Source organism: Eulemur rufifrons, chromosome 30, assembly GCF_041146395.1.
Source record: "Eulemur rufifrons isolate Redbay chromosome 30, OSU_ERuf_1, whole genome shotgun sequence".
NCBI classification, from domain to species: Eukaryota; Metazoa; Chordata; class Mammalia; order Primates; family Lemuridae; genus Eulemur; species Eulemur rufifrons.
Window position 1 is genome coordinate 67,284,324 of NC_091012.1, and position 25,739 is coordinate 67,310,062.

Sequence of the window (25,739 nt, forward strand, 5' to 3'; positions counted from 1 at the left end):
GGGAATCTATATTTTAAACTAATATCCCAGGTGATTCTTATCAGAGAAGGCTGGGAAACATTGTAATTTAAGTTAATGTATTATCATTCTGGTATTGATTTATCATAAAAGGAGATATATATTTGCAGTTCCCAGTTTTTCTTGATGTCTGTCATCCATTGTATCCTTTTCTTAATATCAAAGAATATGGGAAAACAGATTATAAACAGAAAATGACTTGGTGAGCATGAAATCATAACATGGAGCAGAAGGGTAATTTTGGAGAATCATTCATTCATATTTTTTTTTTGCTTATGTCTTTTTTTAATTCTTATTTCAACATATTGTGGGGGTACAAAAGTTTAGGTTACATATATTGCCCTTGCCCCCCTGCCCAAGTCAGAGCTTCAAACGTGTCCATCCTCTAGATACATACACAATGAGTGCAATGCGCATTCATTCAGATTTTGACACAACCTGCTGAGCTCTCCTGGGCCCACAATAGAGTATATGTCAATACTGAGCAGAGTCTCTTTAAGTCAGCAGTATTCTTTCTCTTTACCAGTAGTCTTACAATGTTTCTATGAATAATCTTTGTTCAGACATGGCCAATACACTTGATAATGATTAATTTAGCTTCCTTTAACTTACTAGGTTACTGTTTGATTTAAAAGAAACAGCCTTTTAGGAAAGACCTTGGTTGGCCCTAAAAATCTCTGCAGCCACCAATTTATTGCCTCCCCCCTAGGGTGGGATTGTGTTTACATTTGGCTTATGAAATTTATTACTTCGCTTCTGATCAAAGAGAAAGTAGAAGGTTGATGAGATTAAGAAAATAAAAATTAATTTATCCCTGCTTCTGATTCTGCCTAAGAAGCAGAATAGTTAGCTAGCTGGTGTACAGTTGCTCTTCTATAGTTCTTGACTCTTTGGAAGTGGTAACTAGTAGTTATGTTTTAGAATTTTGCTTTCAGCTTTTATCCTGAGAGTGGGGCTCACTGAACCTCTCTCCTTTCTAAAATCTGTGGAAATTACTTTTGGTAACTAATACACTACAGTGATTTCAGGTAAGAGAGTAAAAATTTGCTTTTATTTGTTTTTAATCTTTTGGGATGTTTCAAATTTTGGTTGGGTGGAAAGAGAGTTAAGGGCAAATAAAAAGAGGTTGGTTGAGCAATTCAGAGGCAAAGGTTGGTTGGGCATGCTGAATTTGAGGTGGCTACTGCACCTCCATGTAGCAACAATAAACAGGCAGATAGCAGATTCTTAGGGAAGAGATCAAGACTAGAGAAGCAGTGTGGTGTAGTGTAAAGAATTCTGGGCATTAATTTAAGAGACATGGACTCTGAGAAGCTAACCTTACTACTAATTGGCTCTGTGACTTTGACCAAGTCATTTTACCTCTCTGGGCCCTATCTTTATTGGGAAATTTTAAGTAGGTGATCTCTAATAAATTTTTGTCCACTTCTAACTTTATGTGAGTCTATACGTATCCGTACTGACCTTAACTTGAACTCTCTGTTTTTTCAGCATTTAGTATGAGAACCTACGTTTGCCATATTTGTAGTATCACTTTTACATCTTTAGATATGTTCCGGTTCCACATGCAAGGAAGTGAACATCAAATTAGGTAAGTATTTTTTTTTTTTTTTTTTTTGAGACAGAGTCTCGCTCTTTTGCCCAGGCTGCAGTGCCGTGGCGTCAGCCTAGCTCACAGCAACCTCAAACTCCTGGGCTCAAGCGATCCACCTGCCTCAGCCTCCCAAGTAGCTGGGACTACAGGCGTGCACCACCATGCCTGGCTAATTTTTTTTCTATATATATTTTTAGTTGTCCATATAATTTCTTTCTATTTTAGTAGAGACGGGGTCTCGCTCTTGCTCAGGCTGGTCTCAAACTCCTGACCTCAAGCAATCCACCCGCCTTGGCCTCCCAGAGTGCTAGGATTACAGGCGTAAGCCACCACACCCGGCCTAGTATTTTTGTCAGAATGTTCCTATGACACCGAATTACAGAGCCAAGCACCCTTTCATGTGTTTTACAGAATTTCTAGGCATTCATTTCCCTATGAACCTGGATATGGTTGGCGGTATTGTAACATATTGCACACTAACATCCCTAATGGTGTTCTCTAGTCATGGTAGTGTCCTGGCAGAGCTGGCTTACTGGTACCCTTCCTGACCAGACATCAGTGTCCTTTGGAGAAATGCTAAAGGATCACTCTCATGCTGACCACACAAACTCAAAGAATCTCTGGAAGGTTGGCTTAGTTCCAGGGACTCAGTGATCCAGTCACTCTTCCAGTAAAGTGTAGTGGTTAAGAACATAGGGCTTACTGATAGACAAACCTAGGTTAGAATACCAGATCCATCTTTTACCAAGTATGTAACTTTGGACAACTCTGATAACAGATTATTAGGATGAAATATAATATGTGTAATGTTCCTGGCCTGGCACATAGTAGGAGCTTAATTAATGTTTAATCCATTCTATTCTATTTTTTTTAAGAGAGGAGAATTGAGTGGATAATTGGGAACTGAGTAGTTCAGGTAGCAGGACAGAGGGGCATTTAACTATTGTATATTTGGCTCATTGCTTTTAAAATCAAGACATATTGTGAATTGTGCTGTTATAAACATTCAAGTGAAGATTTCTTTATTATAGAATGTCTTTTTTTCCTTTGGATAGATGCCTAGTAGTGGGATTGCTGGATCAAATGGTATTTCTATTTTTAGCTCTTTGAGGTATCTCCAAATTACTTTCCACAGGAGTTGTACTAATTTGCAGTCCCACCAGCAGTGTAAGAGTGTTCCAATCTCTCCACATCCATGCCAGCATTTGTTGTTTTGGGACTTTTTGATAAGGGCCATTCTCACTGGAGTTAGGTCATATCTCACCCATCAATACATGAGTGGATTAATAAAATGTGGTATATGGATACCATGGAATACTACTCAACTACAAAAAACAATGGTGATCTAGCACCTCTTATATTTTCCTGGTTAGAGATTGAGCCCATCCTTCGAAGTGAGGTATCACAAGGATGGAAAAGCATGCACCACATGTACTCACCATCAAATTGGTACTAACTGACCAACACTAAGGAGTTCACATGGTAGTAATACTCACTGGGTGCCAGTCGGTGAGGGTGGGTGGTGGGGGTAAACCCACAACTAATGGAAGTGGAATGCACTGTATGGGGGAGAGACACATTTGTGGCCCTGGCTTGGGTGGGGCAAACAGCATTACATGTAACCAAAATGTTTGTACCCCCATAATATCCTGGATAAATAAATAAATAAATAAAATCAAGACATAGTATTTCTGTTACATTAGTCTATTCAAGTAGAAAATATTTATATTATTGGAGTTCAAATACTTAGGAGCTAAATTGTCTGACTTGCAAAATTAACCTAAATTTAGACCTTTTTTTTTTTTTAAAGAGACAGCATCTCACTATGTTGTCCAGTCTGGAGTACAGTGGCTATTCACAGGTACAACCATGGTGCACTATAGCCTCGAACTCCTGGGCTCAAGTGACCTTCCTGCCTTAGCTTTCCAAGTAGCTGGGACTACAGAGAGCCTGTGCTACCATGCCTGGCTAGATTTAGGATTTAGACTTTTTTTTTTTTTTTTAGAACTATTGCTTCTTAAACTTTACTTGAAGAGTAACAGTAAGACTGAGGAAAACAAGCCTAGGAAATGATATGCAACCAATTAAATGCCTTCTAATCAGTACTGCAGGCCTTTCTTTTTTTTATTTTAATAGATTTAGGGTGTACAAGTTGAATTCCATTGCATGTATACATTGTATAGTGGTAAAGTCTGGGCTTTTAGTGTACCTATCACCCAAATAGTGTGCATTGTACCCCATGAGTATTTTTTCATCCCTAACCCCTCCCCCTACCCCCTTTTGAGTGTCCAACATCCATTATGCCACTCTGTGTGTCCTTATGTAGCCTTAGTTTAGCTCCCACTTACAAGTGGGTACATGCGACATTTACTTTTCTGTTCCTGAGTTTCTTCACTTAGGATAATGGCCTCCAGTTCCATCCAAGTTGCTGCAAAAGACAATATTTTATTCTTTCTTATGGCTGAGTAGTACTCTGTGGTATATAATTTAGACTTTTTAAAAAAATCTCAGGGTTCCAGAATAAATACCCATCACATTTATAGATCTGTATAAGGAGCTGACTAATGAAAACTTTAAAAAGGATATGACAGACCGTCTGTTACACATCCCAACATGCCTTAACACTTTCAGTATTACAACAGTATCAAATATGTCTACTCCTCTGTACCTACCCTGCCTTTCATCCCAGGCCTGACAAAGGTGGGGTTTTTTTGGTAAAAAAAAATTGGGATGTGTCTGGAAGATAAGTCACTATCCCTATTGCTTCTTTTTGGCATAAAATAATTATTATTTACAGCTTTTACAATGAGGGAGGTTTTTTAAATTTGTTTGGGCTTTTGTTTTTGTTTTTCAGACTAATATTTTTGACAGCAAAGAAAATATTCAGAATTAAATAATCTAGTAACAAAAATTTTCTACTGTCTTCTTTACAGAGAATCCATTGCTATCAATCTAGTGAAGAATTCAAAGAAGATACAAGACTCTTACCAAGATGAGTGTGTAGATTACATCAAAGTGCAGAAATACAGAGGACTAGAACCCAAAACTTGCTTCAGAAAGATGGAAGAGAGTTCTTTGGAGACCCGTCGATACAGAGAAGTGGTCGATTCCAGATTCAGACATAGAATGTTTGAACAAAGACAACCATTTGAGACATACCCAGGACCGTACAATATTTCACATGCAGTGGAAAACCAGTTACCTCATTGCTTACCAGCTTATTCAAAGAAGACATATGACTCTTTCCAAGATGAACTTGAAGATTACATCAAAGTGCAGAAAGCCAGAGGACTAGATCCAAAGACTTGTTTCAGAAAGATGAGTGATAACTCTGTGGAAACTAGTGGGTACAGAGAAATGGTTGATTCTGGACCCAGGCAAAGAATGTGTGAGCAAAGATTTTCATTTGAGACTTCCCAGACCTACCAGCGGCCATACTATATTTCACCAGTAGAAAGCCAGTTACCTCACTGGTTACCAGCTCATTCAAAGAGGACATATGATTCTTTCCAAGATGAACTTGAAGATTACATCAAAGTGCAGAAAGCCAGAGGTCTAGAGCCAAGGACTTGTTTCAGAAACATAGGCGATAGCTCTGTGGAAACACATAGGTACAGAGAAACAGTTGATGTCAGACCCAAATATAGAATGTTGGAGCAAAGACTCCCATTTGAGACTTTTCATGCCTATCCTGGACCATACAGTATTTCACAAGCAGCGGAAAACCAGTTACCTCATTGCTTACCAACTCATGACAGCAAACAGAGACTAGACTCTATTGGCTACTGTCCACTGACCAGAGATTATTTCCCAGAAAAACCAGTACCCTTGAGCCTTAATCAGCAAGAAAATAACTCTGACCCATACAGTGTAGAATCTGAAGTTTACAAGTACCTCTCCTCAGAAAATAAGACCAGTGACCATCAAGGAGGTCATAAACGGAGACATCAGAAGAGAAGACGACACCTGGAAGAAGGTGAAGAAAGGCCTGAGAAGGAGCAATCCAAGCATAAAAGGAAAAAGAGTTATGAGGATATGGAATTAGACAAAGATAAGAGCATCCGACAAAGGAAAAGAGAGGGGGATAAAGTCAGGGTCAGTTCAGGAAAGCTTAAGCATCGAAAAAAGAAAAAAAGCCATGACGTACACTCTGAGAAAGAAGAACGTAAGCACAAGAAAGAAAAAAAGAAATCTGTTGAAGAAAGGACAGAAGAGGAGATGCTTTGGGATGAGTCTATTCTTGGATTTTGAACTTTTAGTTTTGTTTACCCAGGGATTAATTGAAGAAAACAGTTAAGAATATGTATTTAGACAAAGACAGGATCATCTGATGAAGAAAAGGAGAGGAGGATATAGTCATTGGCAGTTCAGAAACAAATTGTTTGTGTAAATATTGAAATTGAATTGAAAAAGAAATATAAAGCCTAAACCTAGCCTCTGAGAAAGAACATAACACAGGCAGAACATGAGAGAAAAGGAAACCTGTTGAAGAAAAGGTAGAAGAGTTAATGTTTTGGGATGAGTCTACTCTTGGATTTTGAACAGTTAGTTTAAATAAGTTAAGAAAATGGATTTAGACAAAAACAAAAGCATCAAATGGAGAAAAGGAGAGGTAGATGCAGTCAGTGTCCGTTTGGGAAAACTAATTTTTTTTTAAACTTGAAATTTAATTGAAAGAAACAAAAATTCCTAAACCTAGTCTCTGAGAAACAAGAATATAAGAACACAAGAAGAACATAACAAAAAGAAACCTATTGAAGAAAAGACAGACAAGTCAGTGCTTTGGGATGAGTCTACTCTTGAACTGTGAACTTTTTAGTTTTGTTCTCTCAAAGTTGAAGAAGTAAGTTGAAGAGATTGGTTTCATGAGGTTCATGTTATTTGAATTTTTCTAGGTGGACATTACTTTAATATCTAACAAAAGCCAAGTGAAGTACAAGTATTCAATATGCCTTTTCCTCAAGTTACTTTCCCTGATTTTCTTTAAAAAAAGGAAAAAAAGAAAAGAAAAATTAGTACATGTTTCTTACATATAATGTAATTTCCCTAAATGAAGTTGTCTCTACTTCTGTTCATCAAATTGCTATGTTAGTGAACTGTTTACTCATGGGAAATAATTTATTTTAAATGAGAATTATCAGGTGTTGCAGAATTCATTCCTTGTTTGGGTTTGTGTTGGTGGTATCTTGTTGTTGTGTATGTGTGTTCATGTTTCTTGGCTTTCTCCAAGGAAAATGTATGAAACAAATTAGACTGACTTTTTTCTTTGTTAAACCTAATTTACAGTGTATTTTTGTATTTTCTAGTTCTGAAAGTGGAAAATGAAACAGTCTATAATAAACTTAGATGATATATAGTTTTAAAAAGTGCTGATACAAAATCAGTCTATATTCTGGAAATGTTTATATTAAAGTGTTTTAATTTCTACATATTGTTTTATGTATATGATCATTTCTCATCCAAAGATGATTATTTTGGGAGTGAGGGGGGCAATAAGTAAATTGTTTACACTTAATAACTCTGGGGAGATCACCACTGTAAACTTTTAATAATATTATTTCTTCTACATCTTGCCTAGTAGAAGCTAATATTCAGTCTCAAGCTCAGTTCTAGTTTAGAAAACTATGACCAACTAAATGCTTGTAACTGAGGAAGGAAGAATTTATAAGTGGTAGAGGGCCGTGAGAGTGTGTTACATTTAAATTGTTTGATTTTGACAATTTTTTTTTACTCTGGTGCTCCCTTTTTTTTATGATCAGAACCTCCTGTAAGCATTTAAGCATCACTATGGTCTAGTAGAAAGTGTAATGGCCTGAGAATACAAATCTTGGGATTCTGGTATCATTTGCACTGTCAGGTTGCTTATGACCTTATGAGAATATCATTGGAATCCAACATGAAGTCACCAGGAACAGAAAAAAAATAGGTTATAATATTCCCTTCATGTGTTAATCCTACAAAAAAAAGCAAATAAATTAAGATGGTGTTAGATCTGCATTTAGGCAAGACATTTAATGGTGGTTTTTTTTCCTTTGAGATTTGAATAAAATGGTAAATGTGAGCTGAAGCATAATATGATTGGTTGGGTTTATACCTAGTTGGATGAGTAGTCCCAATGAGAGTTAGATCATCTCCAAATCAACTTTTCTTCTATGAGACTTTATATAAGATTATTTTACACTACAATATCACTACCCCCCCCCCCTTTAAACACATCTGGTGTACTGGTGAAAGGAGAGGGGAAAGAAGAACCAGGGTAAAACAAGTAGACTGTGAATTAGCCACAAATTGGTAAGTTCTCTTTTCTGAGCACACCAAAAATGCAGCATTTTTCACAGAAAGTACAAGACAAGACCAATTGAGTTGCCAGAATTTTTAAAATTTATAAATTCTTTTGCAGAAGTTTATTTTGTGTTTAAAGCTGGGGGGATTCATAACGACATATCATAAGAATATTCACTAAGAGTATGGTGGACTTTCAAAATAAATAGATACAATGATTCATTAAAATTAGCTGAACACAATTTTAATCTACAGTAAGTCCTGCAAATTTTAAAAATTAAAACCATTTGAATTGGATGGTATGGCAAGTGGAGGGAGGGAAAAGGGTATGGTATTGGTGACAGTCTTGGAGAATTCACCAGTGGCTTGCTCTAGAAGTAGTTTTTAAAAATTTTAGAACAGAAGCTTTTTTGCCAAAAATAATTTTTTTTTTTTGAGACAGAGTGTTGCTTTGTTTCCCTGGCTAGAATGAGTGCCATGGCGTCAGCCTAGCTCACAGCAACCTCAAACTCCTGGGTTTAAGCAATCCTACTGCCTCAGCCTCCCGAGTAGCTGGGATTACAGGCATGCACCACCATGCCCGGCTAATTTTTTCTGTATATATATATTTTTTAGCTGTCCATAGAATTTCTTTCTATTTTTAGTAGAGATGGGGGTCTCTCTCTTGCTCAGGCTGGTCTCGAACTCCTGAGCTCAAACGATCCGTCCACCTCGGCCTCCCAGAGTGCTAGGATTACAGGCGTGAGCCACCGCACCTGGCCCAAAAATAAATTTTATGTTTACCTCACCATAAAATAAACTTTCTGTTAACCTGAAAACATAAATTTCTGGTTGAAGCTGGGGGCAAGGGCCTGGAGCTCAACTTTGGCACATTTGCTCTGCTCCCAACTTCTGCCTCTGAGCACTTGGATGTAAGAGTATATATAAATCAAGATATTTAAATATATATGCAGGATCCAAAATGATCTTCACTTCTGGAGTTGAATGCTGAATCCACTAACATGAAATTTAATAGTACAAATAATAAATCCTACATTTGGGTATTTCAATATAGAAACATATTTGAGGAGACATAAGATATTACATGTGAAAAGGTTGAGGGTTATATTACGTGTTTGGTTTGAAAGATTAATATCTCACCCAGATATAAAGTCACATATAATCAGAGGCAAATATATTGAAGACAGTATTTGGAACAAGTTAACAGAACCTAACTTCAGAGATAAATCCTGAACTGGTTGGAAGATACAGGGAGGCAAGTGTTGGCCAAATTTGCAAAATAACTTTCAAAATTTGGAGCTATAGAAAAAAATAGAATTGACTGTCCTGTTGTATGCACACATTGAACAAATAAGAGCTGACTGCCAGCATTGTGCCAGGAAGGAACCCAAGAAAAAAAGTGAACACAGCTTCTGTTCCACAAAAAGCTCACAGTCCAACAGAGGAAATGGATCAATAAACCGGCAATTGCAATATAAATTTGATAAAGGCTGCAATAGGAGTGATAAAGGATGCTGTGGGTAGCAAGGATAATAAGCTTAATGGGTTAGAAAGAGAGCATTCAGGAAAGGCTTCCCAAAGGAAGTAACATCTAAGACTTTTTTTTCTCTCAGTTCTAAGATTTATTTCTCTGATATGTCCACATGACTCTCTAATAGATATTTCAAAACTTAAGATAGCCAAATAGAATGCCTGTTTCTGCCATTACCAGTTATTCATCTCCCAGTTTCCCCCATTTCTATAAAACTATTCATCCAATTGCTTAAGCCAAAACCATTTTTGAGCATCTCTTTCATCCTACATTAGACCATTAGCAATTCCCCTTGTTTATATTACCAAAATACCTCTTAATATTCAGTTCTTTCCATCTTCACTGCCATCACCCTAATAAGAGACATCTTATTTCTTGACTAAACTGGGAAAATAGATTTGAGAGGAATTGAAACATTGGAAGTCATCACAGGTACTGAATTACTGGTATGTGAAGAAAACTGCATAGAATAATCAAGAGACCAAAGAGAGCTGTTAACTAAGCCCTTGAGGATTTCAGAACTATCCAGCATGTATTTTCCTTCAGAAGAACAAATCCACATACAGAAAGAAAATGGCTAGTTTCAGAAATCAAATTGAACAGGGCAGAAATAATGTGGGTAAGGGAAAAGGAAAGTTCAGTATCGTAGGGGATAGGGAAAGAAACCAGAGAAAGGAGATCCCAGTAAGCATTATGACAGCAAAATAAACTTCTAAAGGTGATAGTAACACCTTGGAAGACAAGACCTGTAGGATGAGATGTGAACAAACCAGAAAAATGCAGACATGAAGCAGATGAAAACTCTGACCTAGTATTTTTAAATGAGCTGAAGGAAAGAAAACATTTAAAGCTTTGAAACAGCATAAATCAGAAAGAGAACCCAGAAAGAGACAACACAGAAGGATGTGAAACAAAAAGTGATAGAAATAAGAAAATGATTATAAAAAGAAAAAAATTCATAAATGAAGACTAACTTGGAAAGAATACAAGAGAAGAGAAAAAGCATTGTGAAGATAGGGAAATAAGAGGAAAATGAAGATAAACAGAATTTTTTAAATATACAAAAGATTAATGAAAGTATTATTAATAAAAGTCAGCCAGCAGAGGTACAGTTAAATCTGTTATAATGGCTGCTGTGTTGTGCTTCCCAGAACCACTCCCACCCCCTGCCACATCTTTTTAGGCCAGAGGCACTTAATTTCTCCAACTTTTGGGGAATTGTCCTCATCTGAAGACAGCTGCCTCTCCTAAGGTTATGTTCTCTTCTGGAAGCAGCCTATATCCGGTGGTGGGATGATGAAATTATGCAAAGGTCAGACCTCCCACTTCAATTTTGGGCAACTTTGAAAGGCCATCCTAGTTCCAGAGTGCCCAATGGGATTAGCTGAGGCCTTTGTTGTGACTGTATCACAGTTCAGTTTCTATCTTTGCTGCTCCTTCCTCCCTCAGTACTTCACAAGTGTTGTTCTTTTGAGCATGCCCTATAATTTGCATACAAACAAATCTTTCTCTCAAAGTCATTTCCCCCAGAACCTCACCTAAGACAGATGGTAACAGAAGGTGTCCTAAGCAACAAATCCCCAAAAATGGGATTTCAGAACAGGCAATGAGGATCCTGTCATTGGTATTGGGTAAAATAATGATAGTACGTAGACCCTGGCATGCTATGCAGTACAATTGTTAAAACTTTCACTGGTGATACTAGTGGAAAGCAATGTACATGGCAAGTGTAATATCTCAAGCAATTGAGAGGATTGAGGGAAATAGAAATTGTATGAAATCTGCAGACTTTCTTAGTGCCATCGACGTGTTGGAGAAAGAAAATGAAAAGCTGAAGGCTGAGAGAATTAATCACCAATTTAGGGCAAAATGTAAAAGTCAGAAGGAATCCTTGGTACCATATAAAGCGACTTTCATCTCTTTGTTTTCATCCCTCCTACTCCTGAACCCTCTGAGTTCTAGGATTGCCTGATAACATACAGAATGATCAGTTTAATTTGAATTTCAAATAAAGAGCTAATTTTTATAAATATATTCCATACAATATTGAGATCAAACATATTAAAAAAATCATTATTTATCTGAAATCTAAATTTAACTGGATGTCCTTGTATTCATTCCTTTTTTTTTTTTTTGCTAAATGTGGCAATCCAACCCATTTCTCCCAATTAATGGCTAGCATCCTCCTCTTGCATGAATATAATATTTTGCCCTCTAACTTGCAAGACAACAAGACCCCCCCCCCTTCTAGTTTCTATCCCCATCACTCTTGTTGGCCAGTAGGCCAATAACTATGATCAAACTGCAATTTAAGAACTGTTGGTCTGATAAGGCAAAAGAGAGAGACTACGTATATTCTAAGGGGAAAAAAAAAAGAACTAGGAAGGGGCTTGGTGGGATTGGGCTCAAATGTTAGATATTTTGTGGCCAGACTAAGGGGGATAGGGATCTCCAGGAGGAGCTCCATAGTGTGTGCATGTTGAGGGGAGGGGTTGGAAATAGAGAATAAGGAATGGGCTTCCTACAAGAAGGAGCAGCCTACCTGAGGGTACATGATGGAAGATATGCAAAGGGAGGATATGGTCAGACCTGGAAGACTTGACAAACAGAGTTATAGTCATTCTGTTTGGAAATGGGTTATTATGGCTTGAATGTTTTTGTCCCCTCCAAAACTCATGTTGAAATTTAATCCCCAATGTAACAGTGTTGAGAGGTGGGGCCTAAGGGCAAGTGTTTAGGTCATGAGGGTGCTCCTCTCAGGAATGCATTAATGCCACTATAAAAAGTGCTTGTGGAAGTGGGTTTGCTTTCTTCCACTTTTCTGCCATGTGAGGAACAGCATTCATTCCCTCCAGAGGATGCACCAAACCTGCCAGCACCTTGATCTTGGACTCCTAAGCCTCCAGAACTGTGAGAAATAAATGTCTGTTTTCTATAAATTACTTAGTCTCAAACATTCTGTTACAGCAGAACAAAGTGAAGTAAGACAGGGATCACTGAGGACTTCTAAGCAAAAAAAGACAACAAAAGGAAATTGGACTAGAGGGTCTCTGATGGTCTTAAATGAGTCTAATGTGCTCATTAAAAAGTGTTAGTGTGAAGCTGGAAGGATAGGCAGGGAAGGAGACCAGACACAGGATCTGTGTAGTAAATGATATCAAGGACTAGGGTAGTATCAGAGAGAACTGGAAGTGAGAGACTGTGAAGTTCTTTTGACAAGACAAACTAGCCTGGTTCATTGATGCTTGGGAAATATTCAAGCTGAGAGGCAGGAAAATGGGAAAGCAAAAGCCCTGTTTCAGAAGGACTAATTTTACAATGACCGAAATAAAAAGTCAAACAAACTCAGATCATGATGTGATTAAAGGAAAGAGATGGCCTTCAGATTGAAAGAAATCTAATAATTTTATTACAAATCCAAGTTTCTTGGGATCTTTTAATTCAGATCAAAGAGGATTAAAAAGTTTAAGTATGTAACAATTGACCTGTAGAACTTGGGTCAATAAAGCTTTACTCTGTTCCTCAATTTAAGATAGGCACTTGGAAAACAGATGGTTGGAGTAGCAATGATAAATTATATTCTGGAAGGGTTAAAAGGATTCCCCACAGATCTACTATTCTGTAAATAAAACTATTAGCACAACCTCACTAAAGGTCTAGTCCATTTAAGTTTCCTTCCCTCTGTTTTTATGAGTGTATTGATAATTAATATTAATATTAGGTATATATTTAGATATATATTCAAGATTCAAAAGAGAGAATTCACAGAACACTTTTTAAAAAAAATTTACTTATCCACCTTTTATTGGTTCATGGGAGATAGAACAGTGTGTCTGGGAAGCCTAACCTGGTACTTGCTATTTTCCAAAAGATTAGCTGTACATCAATCTCAGGATATACAGGTGAAGGAGATTTGTTAGAAAAAGAAAGTGTAGCTGGTACCCCAAAAAGAGATGAGACAGGAAATGTACGATACCTTTTCACCTTCATTTATGGAATCATCTAAACAAGCAAGAGCTTTATTAGGTTCCTTGAATTTCAACCACCATAAAATGGGTAAATCTATAAATACAGAGACAACTATGGAGAGAAGTGAAAGTCATAGCTTATCAAGCTCTCATTTAACCTGAAATATTGCATAAAGTGACCAGGAAAGTAATCATTTATTTGATTTGTATATACTCCATATCATGTTTTTCTTTTCCAGCGTAACCTGAAATATTGCATAAAGTGACCAGGAAAGTAATCATTTATTTGATTTGTATATACTCCACATCATATTTTTCTTTTCCAGCGCAGATGAAGCCGTTAAGAGGCTGTGTGACACAAGGCTTATTTCCATTCCAGAAAAGTAGAAAAACCTAACCTTATATATTGCTGAGTCTCAAATCCAGTGAAATCAGGTAACTCGTGAAGCTTTCCCTGAATTCACTTCAGTGCAATGTCTGTTATGCAGTAACTAGAAGCAACCTACCAAGTGCCCAGGTAATTCATAGGGGGGAGAGAAAATGCTATACATTATGAGGAAGTAACATCAAGTGGTGCAGGCATTGGATTCAGATTTGGAAGACCACTCTCACATTCGTTAATTTTGCCTAGTTGAGACTGAGTCATTTAACCTTATTAAATCTTACTTTTCCTGATCTGTAACATGGAGGCTTTTTAAAAAATCTCACTTTACATGGTTATTTGAGGATTAAATAAGATAATGTGTCAATACAGTTTCTGATACATATTTAACTCTCAATAAATGTTAATTAAATTAGAATATCAAGTAAAGAGTAGTATTAGGGAGACCATGACTAGGTGCTAAATTACATAATGGTAACCCTAAGTAAGATCCCTTTCTAGTGGTCGTAGCTGTCTAAAAGTAAAATGGGTTATCTCAAGAGGTACTGAATACTGTCCGTGTTCAAACACTGGATGGTCATTCAGCTAGCTTCTGTGGAGGGCTCTAAAGAATTGCTTGTGGAGTTCAATGCCAACTTCACTCTCATTTCTTACTCATAACTTCACTCTTATTTTTTTCTACCTTATTTTCCTTTATCTACAATTTCATCTCTTTTTACTAAAAAAACCATCAAGCCCCTATCTTTTTGTGAGCTGCCTTGATGTTTTTCTGAAATAAAGCCTGGCATAAATAAATAAACAAATAAATTTCACAAAAATTATATGTCAAACAGGACCTAGGCCAGACGCGGTGGCTCACGCCTGTAATCCTAGCACTCTGGGAGGCCGAGGCAGGTGGATCGCTCAAGGTCAGGAGTTCGAGACCAGCCTGAGCAAGAGCGAGACCCCGTCTCTACTAAAAATAGAAAGAAATTATATGGACAACTAAAAATATATATATAGAAAAATTAGCCAGGCATAGTGGTGCATGCCTGTAGTCCCAGCTACTCGGGAGGCTGAGGCAGGAGGATCGCTTGAGCCCAGGAGTTTGAGGTTGCTGTGAGCTAGGCTGACGCCACGGCACTCACTCTAGCCTGGGCAACAAAGTGAGACTCTGTCTCAAAAAAAAAAAAAATTATATGTCAAACAGGACCTGGAAATTAAAAATTTTGTGTTTTCATTATTCCTACTAGGAGGGATTTGGTAGGAAAAAAATCTAACCTCAAGGAGTCTGAGGGAAAAACATGTCACAAATTTCTTGCATTGACACAGTTTTCAGGCTGTTGCTTTGTGGGTAGGCTTTTTTTTTACTATCAATTAAAATTATATGATAGTGAATACATAAGTTATTGATTATACTGTCTCACATTGGTTAAAGCGGAGAGGTGTTTTTGTTTTTGTTTTTGTTTTCTTTTTTGAGACAGACTCTCTCTGTCGCTCTGGGTAGAGTGCAGTGGCATCATCATAGCTCACTGCTACTTCAAAATCCTAGATTCAGGTGATCCTCTCACCTCAGCCTCTGGAGTAGCTGGGACTACAGGCACGAGTCTCAACGCCTGGCTAATTTTTTTCTATTTTTAGTAGAGACTAATTTTTCTTTTTTTAGCAGAGATGGGTTCTAACTCTTGCTCAGGCTAGTCTCGAACTCCTGAGCTCAAGAAATCCTCCCACCTTGGCCTCCCAGAGTACTAGTATTACAGGTGTGAGCCACCGTGCTCAGCCCAAGGTCAAGTTTATAAATGTTTACACGTGTCGCCTTCATTATCCCTACTTCACAGATGAACAAAGGGAAGTTTTGAATGACGTTCCCCAAATCACACAACGCCCTACCTACAAATAGTTAATATCTACATATCCATCTTAGTGTGTCTAACTTGTCAAATATCATATGCCCTGGGAAAATGCTACCACCTGCGAGAGTGGAATGCCATCATTTATCAGAGATCTTCCCTCACCAAAAGCATCTGCCAATTTCCAAAGTATCTGAAAAGAGAAGAGGAATAGTTTTTCTTCCTAAACTGCACCCCTCCCAAAAGGAATGAGACTTTCAATTCCATCATGGTTTGAATTCGGTGGGTTAAAGAGTGTCCTTTATGAGAATGCAAATACTCTGTGAGGGATAATTTATTCAGCCATTACCAGCCACTAATTTCCTCAGTGGAAAAGTGAAGCGAGGGAATTGGAACTAGATTTCTGAGTATCAGTATTGAGCTAGGCATTTTCACAAGTTATCTTTTTGAAAATCTCACATCAATTCTGAGGAAAAAAGTGGAAAAAAGGAGGAAAAACTGGAAAAAAGAAGGAAAGTGAATCACAGAGTAGTTTAGTTCATCGCCCAAGATCATAGAATTGGGGGCAGAGCTGGGAATGGAATCTTCATTTTCCTGACCACTGAAGCTGGCCCAAGGCAATTTTATCTATTAAACACAGTAGGTGCAGTGCCTAGGTCTCATGATACTTTTAGGGGTCCATTAAAATGGTTTAATTTAGGGGATGGTGTCACTCAAAATGTTAGAGTGGCAAACGTCAGGGCCCTGTCCCTCTACATAAGGAACTAATAAGTTGGCAAAAACTGTCAGACACAACTCTCACAGAACTCTATATTCTAGTCAAAATCTTACAACCAAGGGAAATTTAATGAAGAAAAAAAGCTGCAGCATTGCAGTGAGAGAGTGCTGTGGCATTTTAAATAGCTCTTACCATCCCCATTCCCCAGATCAGCAGCAGCCATGAAGATTCCTAGTGCAGGTTGCTAAGAGCCAGAGGGAACAGTACAGATATTATTCTCAAAGAATTGTGGTTGTGTGTTTCAACTAGTTTGGCAGCTCCCTGAAGGACTGTCTCAAGGGCTTCCCTTTGTTTCTTCTGACTCAGAGAGTTCCCATGACTGAGGTAACTTCCCGGGCAGCATTTGCTAAAACCATTTGTGATAGTTAATTTTAGTGTCAGCTTGGCTGGACCAAAGTGCCCAGATATTGGGTCAAACATTATTCTGGATGTTTCTGTGAAGGTGTTTTTTTTTTTCCCTTGGAATTTAATTATGGTGAAATACACAGAACATATATCACCTTAACCATTTTAAGTGTACATTTTAGTAGATTTAAGTGTAAACACCTCTGTTAGGTGCATATATTAATATAGTTAGAATTGTTATGCCTTCTTGTTGAATTGCTCCCTTTACTACTTTCTTTTTTTTTTGAGACAGAGTCTCGCTCTGTTGCCCGGGCTAGAGTGAGTGCCGTGGCGTCAGCCTAGCTCACAGCAACCTCAGACTCCTGGGCTTAAGCGATCCTCCTGTCTCAGCCTCCCGAGTAGCTGGGACTACAGGCATGCGCCACCATGCCCAGCTAATTTTTTCTATATATGTATTTAGTTGGCCAGATAATTTCTTTCTATTTTTAGTAGAGATGGGGTCTCGCTCTTGCTCAGGCTGGTCTCGAACTCCAGACCTCAAGCAATCCACCCCCCTCAGCCTCCCAGAGTGCTAGGATTACAGGCGTGAGCCACCAGATCCGGCCTCCCTTTACTATTATATAATGACCATCTTTGTCTTTCTTTACCATTATTGATTTAAAGTCAATTTTATCTGATATGAGAATGGCTACACCTGCTCTCTTTTTGTTTCGGTTTGTGTGGAATATTATTTTCCATCCTTTCACCTTGAGTCTGTGTGAGTCCTTGTGGGTTAGATATATTTCCTAGAGACAGAAGATATTTGGATTATATTTTTCCATCCATTCAGCCAGCCTTTAATTGTGGTGCAAACAGTCTTTAAATATTTTCATCTTGCAAAACTGAAACACTATACCCATTAAAGAACAAGTACCCCTTTTCCCCTCTACCCAACCCATACAACCACCATTTACATTGTTTCTATGAATTTGACTATTCTAGATGTGTTATACAAGTGGAAATGTATAGTATTCACCTTTTTTGTGATTGGCTTATTTCCCTTAGCACAATGTCCTCCAGGTTCATCCATGTTGTAGCATGCATCAGAATTTCTTTCCTTTTTAAGGTTTAATAATATTCCATTTTATGCATATACCTCAATTTGTTTAGCTATTTTATCTCTTGATGATCACTTGTGTTGCTCTGCCTTTGGCTATTGTGAATAATGTTGCTATGAACATGGGTGTACAAATACGTCCTTGATGCCCTGGTTTCAATTCTTTCAGGTATATACCCAGAAGTGAAATTACTGGATGATATAGTAATTCTATTTTTAATTTCCTGAGGAGCTGCCATGCTGTTTGTATTAGTTATCTATGGATGCTATAACAAAGTGCCAGGTAATTGGGTTACTTAAAAAATAGAAATTAATTTTACCACAGTTCTAGAGGCTAGAAGCCCAAGATATAGATGTTGGCATGCTTGGTTTCTTCTGAGGCCTCTCCCTTGGCTTGCAGATGGATTCTCCTTCTGTCCTCTCATGGTCTTTCCTCTGTACACATGCATTCCTAGTGTTTCTTCTTTTGTGGGTGGGCCTTATCCAATCAGTTGAAGGCCTTAATAGAACAAAGATTGACCTCTAAGGGCAAGAAGGAATTCTTCCAGAAGAGTGCCTTTGGACATGAACTGCAATTCTTCCCTGGGTCTCTAGCCTGACAGTCTACCCTGCAGATTTTTCACTTATCAAGTTTCCATAATCTCATGAGTCAATATCCTGTTGGTTCTTTTTCTCTGGAGAATCCAAACTAATACAGATTTTGGTAGCAAGAAGTGAAGTGCTACTGTAATAAATTCCTAAAAATGTGGAAGTGACTTTGGAACTAGGTATTGGGTAGAGACTAGCAAAGTTTTGGCTGGGAGCGGTGGCTCACGCCTATGATCCTAGCACTCTGGGAGACTGAGGCGGGAGGATCATTTGAGCTCAAGAGTTCGAGGCCAGCCACAAGAGCAAGACGCCGTCTCTACTAAAAATAGAAAGAAATTAGCTGGACAACTAAAAATATATAGAAAAAATTAGCCAGGCATGGTGGCACATGCCTGTAGTCCCAGCTACTTGGGAGGCTGAGGCAGTAGGATCGCTTAAGCCCAGGAGTTTGAGGTTGCTGTGAGCTAGGCTGACGCCACGGCACTCACTCTAGCCCGGGGAACAGAGTCAGACTTTGTCTCAAAAAAAAAAGAAAGAAAGAAAGAAAGAAAGAAAAAAGAAAATTTTTGAGGTGCATATTAGAAAGTTTAGATTGCCTTGAAGAGACTGTTGATAGAAATATGCACATTAAAGGTAAATCTGGTGAGGGCTCAGAAAGAAAGAGGAATATGTTATAGGAAACTGGATGAAAGACAATCTTCGTTGTAAATGGCAAAGAAATTGGCTAAATTTATTTCTAGCGTTTTGTGGAAAGTAGAAATCGTAAGTGACAAAGTTGTATATTTAGCAGAAGATATTTTTAAGCAAAATGTTGAAGGTGCAGCCTGATTTCTCTTTGCTGCTTTATGGTAAAATGTGAATGGAAAGATAAATTTGAGAAGAAATTGTTCAGCAAAAAGGCACCAGAACCTTAAAATTTGGAAAATTTTTAGGCCGGGCGCGGTGGTTCATGCCTGTAATCCTAGCACTCTGGGAGGCCGAGGTGGGCGGATCGTTTGAGCTCAGGAGTTCGAGACCAGCCTGAGCAAGAGCGAGACCCCATCTCTACTAAAAATAGAAAGAAATTATATGGACAGCTAAAAATATATATAGAAAAAATTAGCCGGGCATGGTGGCACATGCCTGTAGTCCCAGCTACTCGGGAGGCTGAGACAGGAGGATCGCTCGAGCTCAGGAGTTTGAGGTTGCTGTGAGATAGGCTGATGCCACGGCACTCACTCTAGCCTGGGCAACAGAGTGAGACTCTGTCTCAAAAAAAAAAAAAAATATTTGGAAAATTTTTAGTCTATCCATATTACAAAAAATGAGAAAGCATGTTCTAGAGAAAATGCCAAGGGTGCAAATGGACAATCACACCATAAAACAATTACAGGTATGACTCATGGATCTAATCAGCCATCTCAGTAGAAGCCAAGAATATATATTGGGTTGTAGCAGCAGAAATACTGCCTGATTCTACTGAAGTGGACAGAGATGGGACAAGATTGAAGAATGGCTATCGGACTTCTGGGATTCTACAGATTGGGATAATAGAGCTATCTGACTGTGAGCATGAGTTATCCTTCAAGAAAAGATAAGAATGACCCCAAAGGTGGGACTGTCTCCTCCTTGGTTTCAGAGGGTAGGGTCACCTCCTCAGTCTCAGTGGGCCAGGCTGCCATGCTTGGGGCCTTGCGGGTGGGGCTGCCATCCTACTTGGCCCAGAAGGTGGAGCTACCACCCCTGTGGGCTCAGAGGTCAGAGTATCAAGCCAAAGAGAATTATCCTCAAGGCTTAAAATATGATGAAATTTTCCCTTTTAGCTTTTAGACTTGCTTAAGAACCGTGACCTCTTTCTTCTTTCAGATTTCTCCCTTTTGGAATAGGAAGGTCAATATTATGTCTGTCCCAACACTGTATTTTGGAAACAGACTACTTGTCTAGTTTCACAGGTTCACAGCTAAAGAGGAATTTTGCCTCAGGATGAATCATACCCCAAGTCTCACACACACTTAATTTAGATATTTAGATGAGATTTGGGACCTTGAGTTGATGCTGGAATGAGTTAAGATTTGGGGGCCTTGAGATAGAAGTAAATGTATTTTGTGTGTGAGAAAGACATGAATTTTCGATGTACAGATAGTGGAGTGTTAAGGGCTCAAAATTCATATGCTGAACTCTTAGCCCCCAATACCTCAGAATGCAACTGTATTTAGAAACAGAATCTTTAAAGAAGTGATTAAGTTAAAATAAAGCCATTAAAGTAGGCCCTAAATCAATCTGACTAGTGTCTTTATAAGAAGAAATTTGGACATATAAAGGGACACCAAAGTTGTGTGCACACAGATGAAAGACTATGTGAGAACACAAAAAGAAGGAAGCCATCTGTAAGCCAAGAAGAGAGGTGTCAGGAGAAAATAAGCCTTCCAACACACTTCTAGCCTCCAGAACTATGAGAAAATAAATCTTTGTTATTTAAGCCACCCAGTCTGGTATTTTGTTATGGCAGCTCTAGCAAAGGAATAAAGCATTTAAAGGTAATATTATTGGTTGCAGCAGCCTTGGGCAAGGAACAACAGTCAAGATAAGCAATAGACAGACTTAAAAGCCTCTGGCCAGACATGGTGGCTCACACCTGTAATCCCAGAACTTTGAGAGGCCAAGGTGGGAGGATATCTTGAGGCGAGGAGCTCAAGACCAGCCTGGGCAACATAGCAAGACCCTGTCTCTACAACAAATAAAATGAAAATTAGCCAGGTGTAGTGGCACATGCCTGTAGTCCTAGCTACTCGGAAAGCTGATGCAGGAGGATTGCTTGAGCCCAGAAATTCAAGACTGAAGTGAGCTATGATCAAGCCACTGAATTCCAGCCTGGGCAACAGAGCAAGATCTTGTCTCTTTAAAAAGAAAAGCCTCAGGCCGGGCACGGTGGGTCACGCCTGTAATCCTAGCACTCTGGGAGGCCGAGGCGGGAGGATAGTTTTAGGTCAGGAGTTCGAGACCAGCCTGAGCAAGAGTGAGACCCCCCGTCTCTACTAAAAAAAATGGAAAGAAATGATTTGGATAGCTAAAAAATATATATAGAGAAAAAATTAGCCAGGCATGGTGGCACATGCCTGTAGTCCCAGCTACTAGGGAGACTGAGGCAGGAGGATCGCTTGAGCCCAGAAGTTTGAGGTTGCTGTGAACTAGGCAGATGCCATGGCACTCTAGCCCAGGCAACAGAGTGAGGCTCTGTCTCAAAAAAAAAAAAAAAAAAAAAAAAAAAGCCTCTGAGGGAAAAGTTCGGGAAAATAGATACATGTAGGAATAAGGGTTTTTGAAAGTACCTGTGTGTATCAGGAAATCTAGAAGTTCTCCTAATACTACTGGCATTGTCAGCTGCTGGATTTTTTTTCTTTCAGCTTAAAGATGTTCAATTAATATAACCTAAATTATTACTTAGGTCCTATTGAAAGTTTAAGAAATTTGAATAAAATATCTATATTGGAATCTCACCTATAAACATTTTCACATTTCATGCTTCATACTTGCCTATTCTTTAATTTTTGAGGAATATGCAGTGATACATAATTGTCAAAATAAGTTAATCAATTTTTTTTAAAGTGGCCTCATCATCACTTTTCCAACCTTTTCATTAAACCACTCTCACAAATATACTACTCCTTCTTTATTGCTGAAGATCTATTGTGTGAGATGTTTCACCCAAGGCCTGTGGTGAGAACCAGGCTCAATCCATATGACTACTGAGTTCTTAGAAGGGAACTGTAAAACCACGTCTCTAGATATGTATATTAGGGAGTTGTAATTCCACTTAAAAAAGAAACAAATAAACAGCACATTGGGTTTTTACACTAGGGTATATTAGTTGGGAAATTTCTTGTGAAATTATCCAGAGTAGCAAGAAGGTTATGAGAGGAAGACCTTTTATTATGAGTCAGACATAAGGTAAAATCTATCACATAACAAACACCATGCCTGGCACATAACAGGTGCTCAAAGTTGCTGAGATTCCTTAGAAATGAGAACATGTCACCTATCCACAATCTTGCCTTGCACCAGTAGGCATTTAATTAATTCATTCAACAACTATTTTTGAGTATCTTCTATGTGCCAGATACTGTTAAGAGGCATTGGGAATATAGTAGTTAACAAAACAGAAATCCTGTTTTCATAAAGCAGGGAGACAGAAAATAAATAAGTACAATATTTAGTAGGATAGAGAGTGATAAATGCTAAGGAAAAAAGTAGGGAAGGGGGATAGTGGAAGTAGGGGTCAAGGTTAAATTATGAACAAGGAAGTTAGGGAAGTCCTAACTGACAAGGTGAAGTTTAAACAAATATCTGAAGGAGGTAAGGGAGAGAGTCTGGGGGATATCATAGAAAATACTATTCTAGGTAGAGAGAATAACAAATGCAAATGTCCAGAGGCCACTGCATGACTGGCTAATGGCGTATTTAAGAAATCACATAAAGGCCAGCTTGGTTGGAATAAAGTGAGAGAAAGGAAGAATAATAGGAATGAAGATCAGGAAAAAAACTAGGGATAAGGTAATGTTTGACAGTGCTATTCAAAGGTACTAGTCTGAAATCATGGCTCATCACTTCAACCACTCTTTTGCCAGTTTCCTCAATTCCCTCATCCTATTCCCCTCTGTCCCAACCGGTGTACAGAAAATCTCACAAAACTATGTGAGAGAACTATGTAATCTTTGTAATAGAAAAACCTGAAAACAAGGATTTCTGCCAGATAAATTTTCAGAAATGGAATAGTTCAAAGGTTCTGCACATTTAAAATAGTTAAATGAAAGAATATCCTTAATATTTTATGGTATGATAATTTTCCCAATATAAAAAAATCTCCCAATTTTGCAAGCATGTGATTTAGAGCCAAAGAAGTATGTTATAGAGACAAGAACAGGTTAGTTTGGTTTCAGGAGAACCTCAATTCTAATTTCAGATTTTATAAATTACAGGTGAACTCAATGGTATCCTGGAGAGAATATGGGGTTGGCAGTCAGAAAAGCATTGTTACCATCTCTGTCTTTCTCTTCAGTGATTGTTTGACCCTAGACAATATGACTCTTTTCTGAGCCTCAGGCTCCTCATCTCAAGAATAAAGATGATAATTATCTTCCTCAGGAATAGATAAAACAATCTATTCAGGGCATATGCTCAGAGTTCCCTGGGTTCTCTACAGGACAGGGACCAGGGAACCCACCTACAGTAGAGCCATGTTCTAGTGGACATTTAAATAGCACTAGTGGCCAGTCATGCTGGCCCACACCTGTAATCCTAGGACTCTGGGAAGCCAAGGCGGGAGTATTGCTTGAGCTCAGGAGTTCGAGACCAGCCTAAGCAAGAGAAAGACCCTATATCTACTAAAAATAGAAAAATTAGGTGGGCGCACTGGTGCATGCTTATAGTCCCAGCTACTCAGGAGCATTATGCAAGAGGATCGCTTGAGCCCAGGAGTTTGAGGTTGCAGTGAGCTACGATGATGCCACTGTACTCTACCCAGGACAACAGAGCAAGACTCTGTCTAAACAAATAAATAAATAAAATAGCACTAGTAATGACAGCAATGAATTGAAGAACCCAAGCTCCTGAACATGTGTAAATTTTAATTATTGATATAAACTTTGATAATAATTTCAGTATTTCTGCAAAAAGAGAAGAAAATGTAAAACAGCAACTAAAAATTATTGTAAGTACCTCCAATTAGAGGTGATCAACTTTTAATTCTTATTAAGATGATAAACTTGACAGTAGATATCACTTATTGCCTACTAACTGTGGCACTGAGAGTTAAAAACCACACGGCTTTTTTGATGTGTGTTTCATTCTTTCCCCAATACTTGCCCTCCTCTTTATGACCCATACATACACACATGCCTTGGCCTCTTTACTCTATATATCAGGTACTTGTGCCCCTTCTTTTCCATCTGTACCTAATTCTAAGGACAATCGTTTCTACCCCTCTCCTGAGAATATCAGCCACCCTCTGTTCCCATCATCCTTCCATCCCAAAAAGCCTGTAATGTACAGCCATATAATTATATGTATACATTTAGACAGAGAATATTTTGTATGATAAATTCAGAACGTGAAGTGTCTGGGTCAAAGTGTAAGAACGACTTTTGAATGGTTAAGTATATTGCACGCAGTTGGACTCACACATGGACACTGGAAATGTTTATTGGAGGAAATGTCATTAGGTATTTTTAGGAAAATATCTCTGATGTTTAAAAATACTCATGTACTTTTCCAGGGAAACTGTAGAGCAGGGACTCAAAATCTCGGACCCACTCTAAAGCCCAAGCTGTGTTCCACTGGGTCCTTTAGCCTCCACCCCTGAGGATGCTCTGTAATCCTGGCAAACCCGTGGGTATCATTCCATTACTTTTTTTGTACAGAGAGCTCTATTACTTTCTTATTTATTTATTTATTTATTATTTCAGAATATTACGGGGGTACAAACAATTTGGTTACATATATTGCCTTTGCATCGCCCAAGTCGGAGCTACAGGCGTGCCCAACCCCCAGACATCACGCACCGTACCCATTAGGTGTGAAGTTACCCAGCCTCTCGCCCCGCCACCTGCCCAACCCCCTATAAATGTTACTTCCTTATGTATTACTTCCTTAATTTGAACAATCATTCAAATATTAAAACACCAAGACATAAAGAACAAAAAAAGCACTAGAAATGGTTGAGATGGAGGTATTCTCAAAAGTGGTTTTGTTGATGATCCCAAGTCAGTGTCACATGTTTTCTTTTAACAAATATTGTCTTGTGCTCGCTTCGGCAGCACATATACTAAAATTGGAACGATACAGAGAAGATTAGCATGGCCCCTGCGCAAGGATGACATGCAAATTTGTGAAGCGTTCCATATTTTTGACTCGGGAAAGGAGGGGTGGGGAAAAAAAATATGAAACTATTGTTTTTAACTTGCACTGTTCACTTAATAATTTATCATGAATATTTCCCTTATTATTTCATATCATTGTACAAGAAATAATGTATACATTATGAGGACATACTGTATCTAACAAGATATACTGTTAGACTCTTTGATTCTGTAAAATTAAATTGAAAAAAAAAAAAAAAACAAATATTGTCTTTAGCCCCTCCCCATTCTATGCCAGACACTGCCAGCCCAAAGTGACTCCTAATCTGCAAACCCTGGGACCCAGACGGATTTCTCCCACCTGGGCAAGACACCTGGTCCCCACCCCAACAGGAGTGACTACCACAAAACCTCATCACTGGCCTGCTCATAGAAATCTGTCCGTGAGACCTGAAAGCTCACCCTTAATTAAGAGCGAACCAGTGCAATTGCTGG

General features: G+C 38.4%; 1 protein-coding gene and 1 non-coding gene across 2 annotated transcripts in view; both read left to right on the top strand.

Annotated features, from left to right (window-relative positions):
* The window catches only part of ZMAT1 (zinc finger matrin-type 1), a 38,300-nt gene extending 32,345 nt beyond the window's left edge, over positions 1–5,955 (top strand). The window contains exons 5-6 of the mRNA XM_069463537.1: positions 1,510–1,609; positions 4,546–5,955. Coding sequence (XP_069319638.1) covers positions 1,510–1,609; positions 4,546–5,863 — 1,418 coding nt within the window. The 3' untranslated portion in view covers positions 5,864–5,955. The remainder of the gene's footprint in view (positions 1–1,509; positions 1,610–4,545) is intronic.
* A 19,231-nt stretch (positions 5,956–25,186) lies between these two features.
* LOC138379224 (U6 spliceosomal RNA) lies at positions 25,187–25,293 on the top strand. The gene has a single exon (XR_011232008.1). It is a non-coding gene; the product is annotated as a U6 spliceosomal RNA (small nuclear RNA).
* Positions 25,294–25,739: the final 446 nt, after the last annotated feature.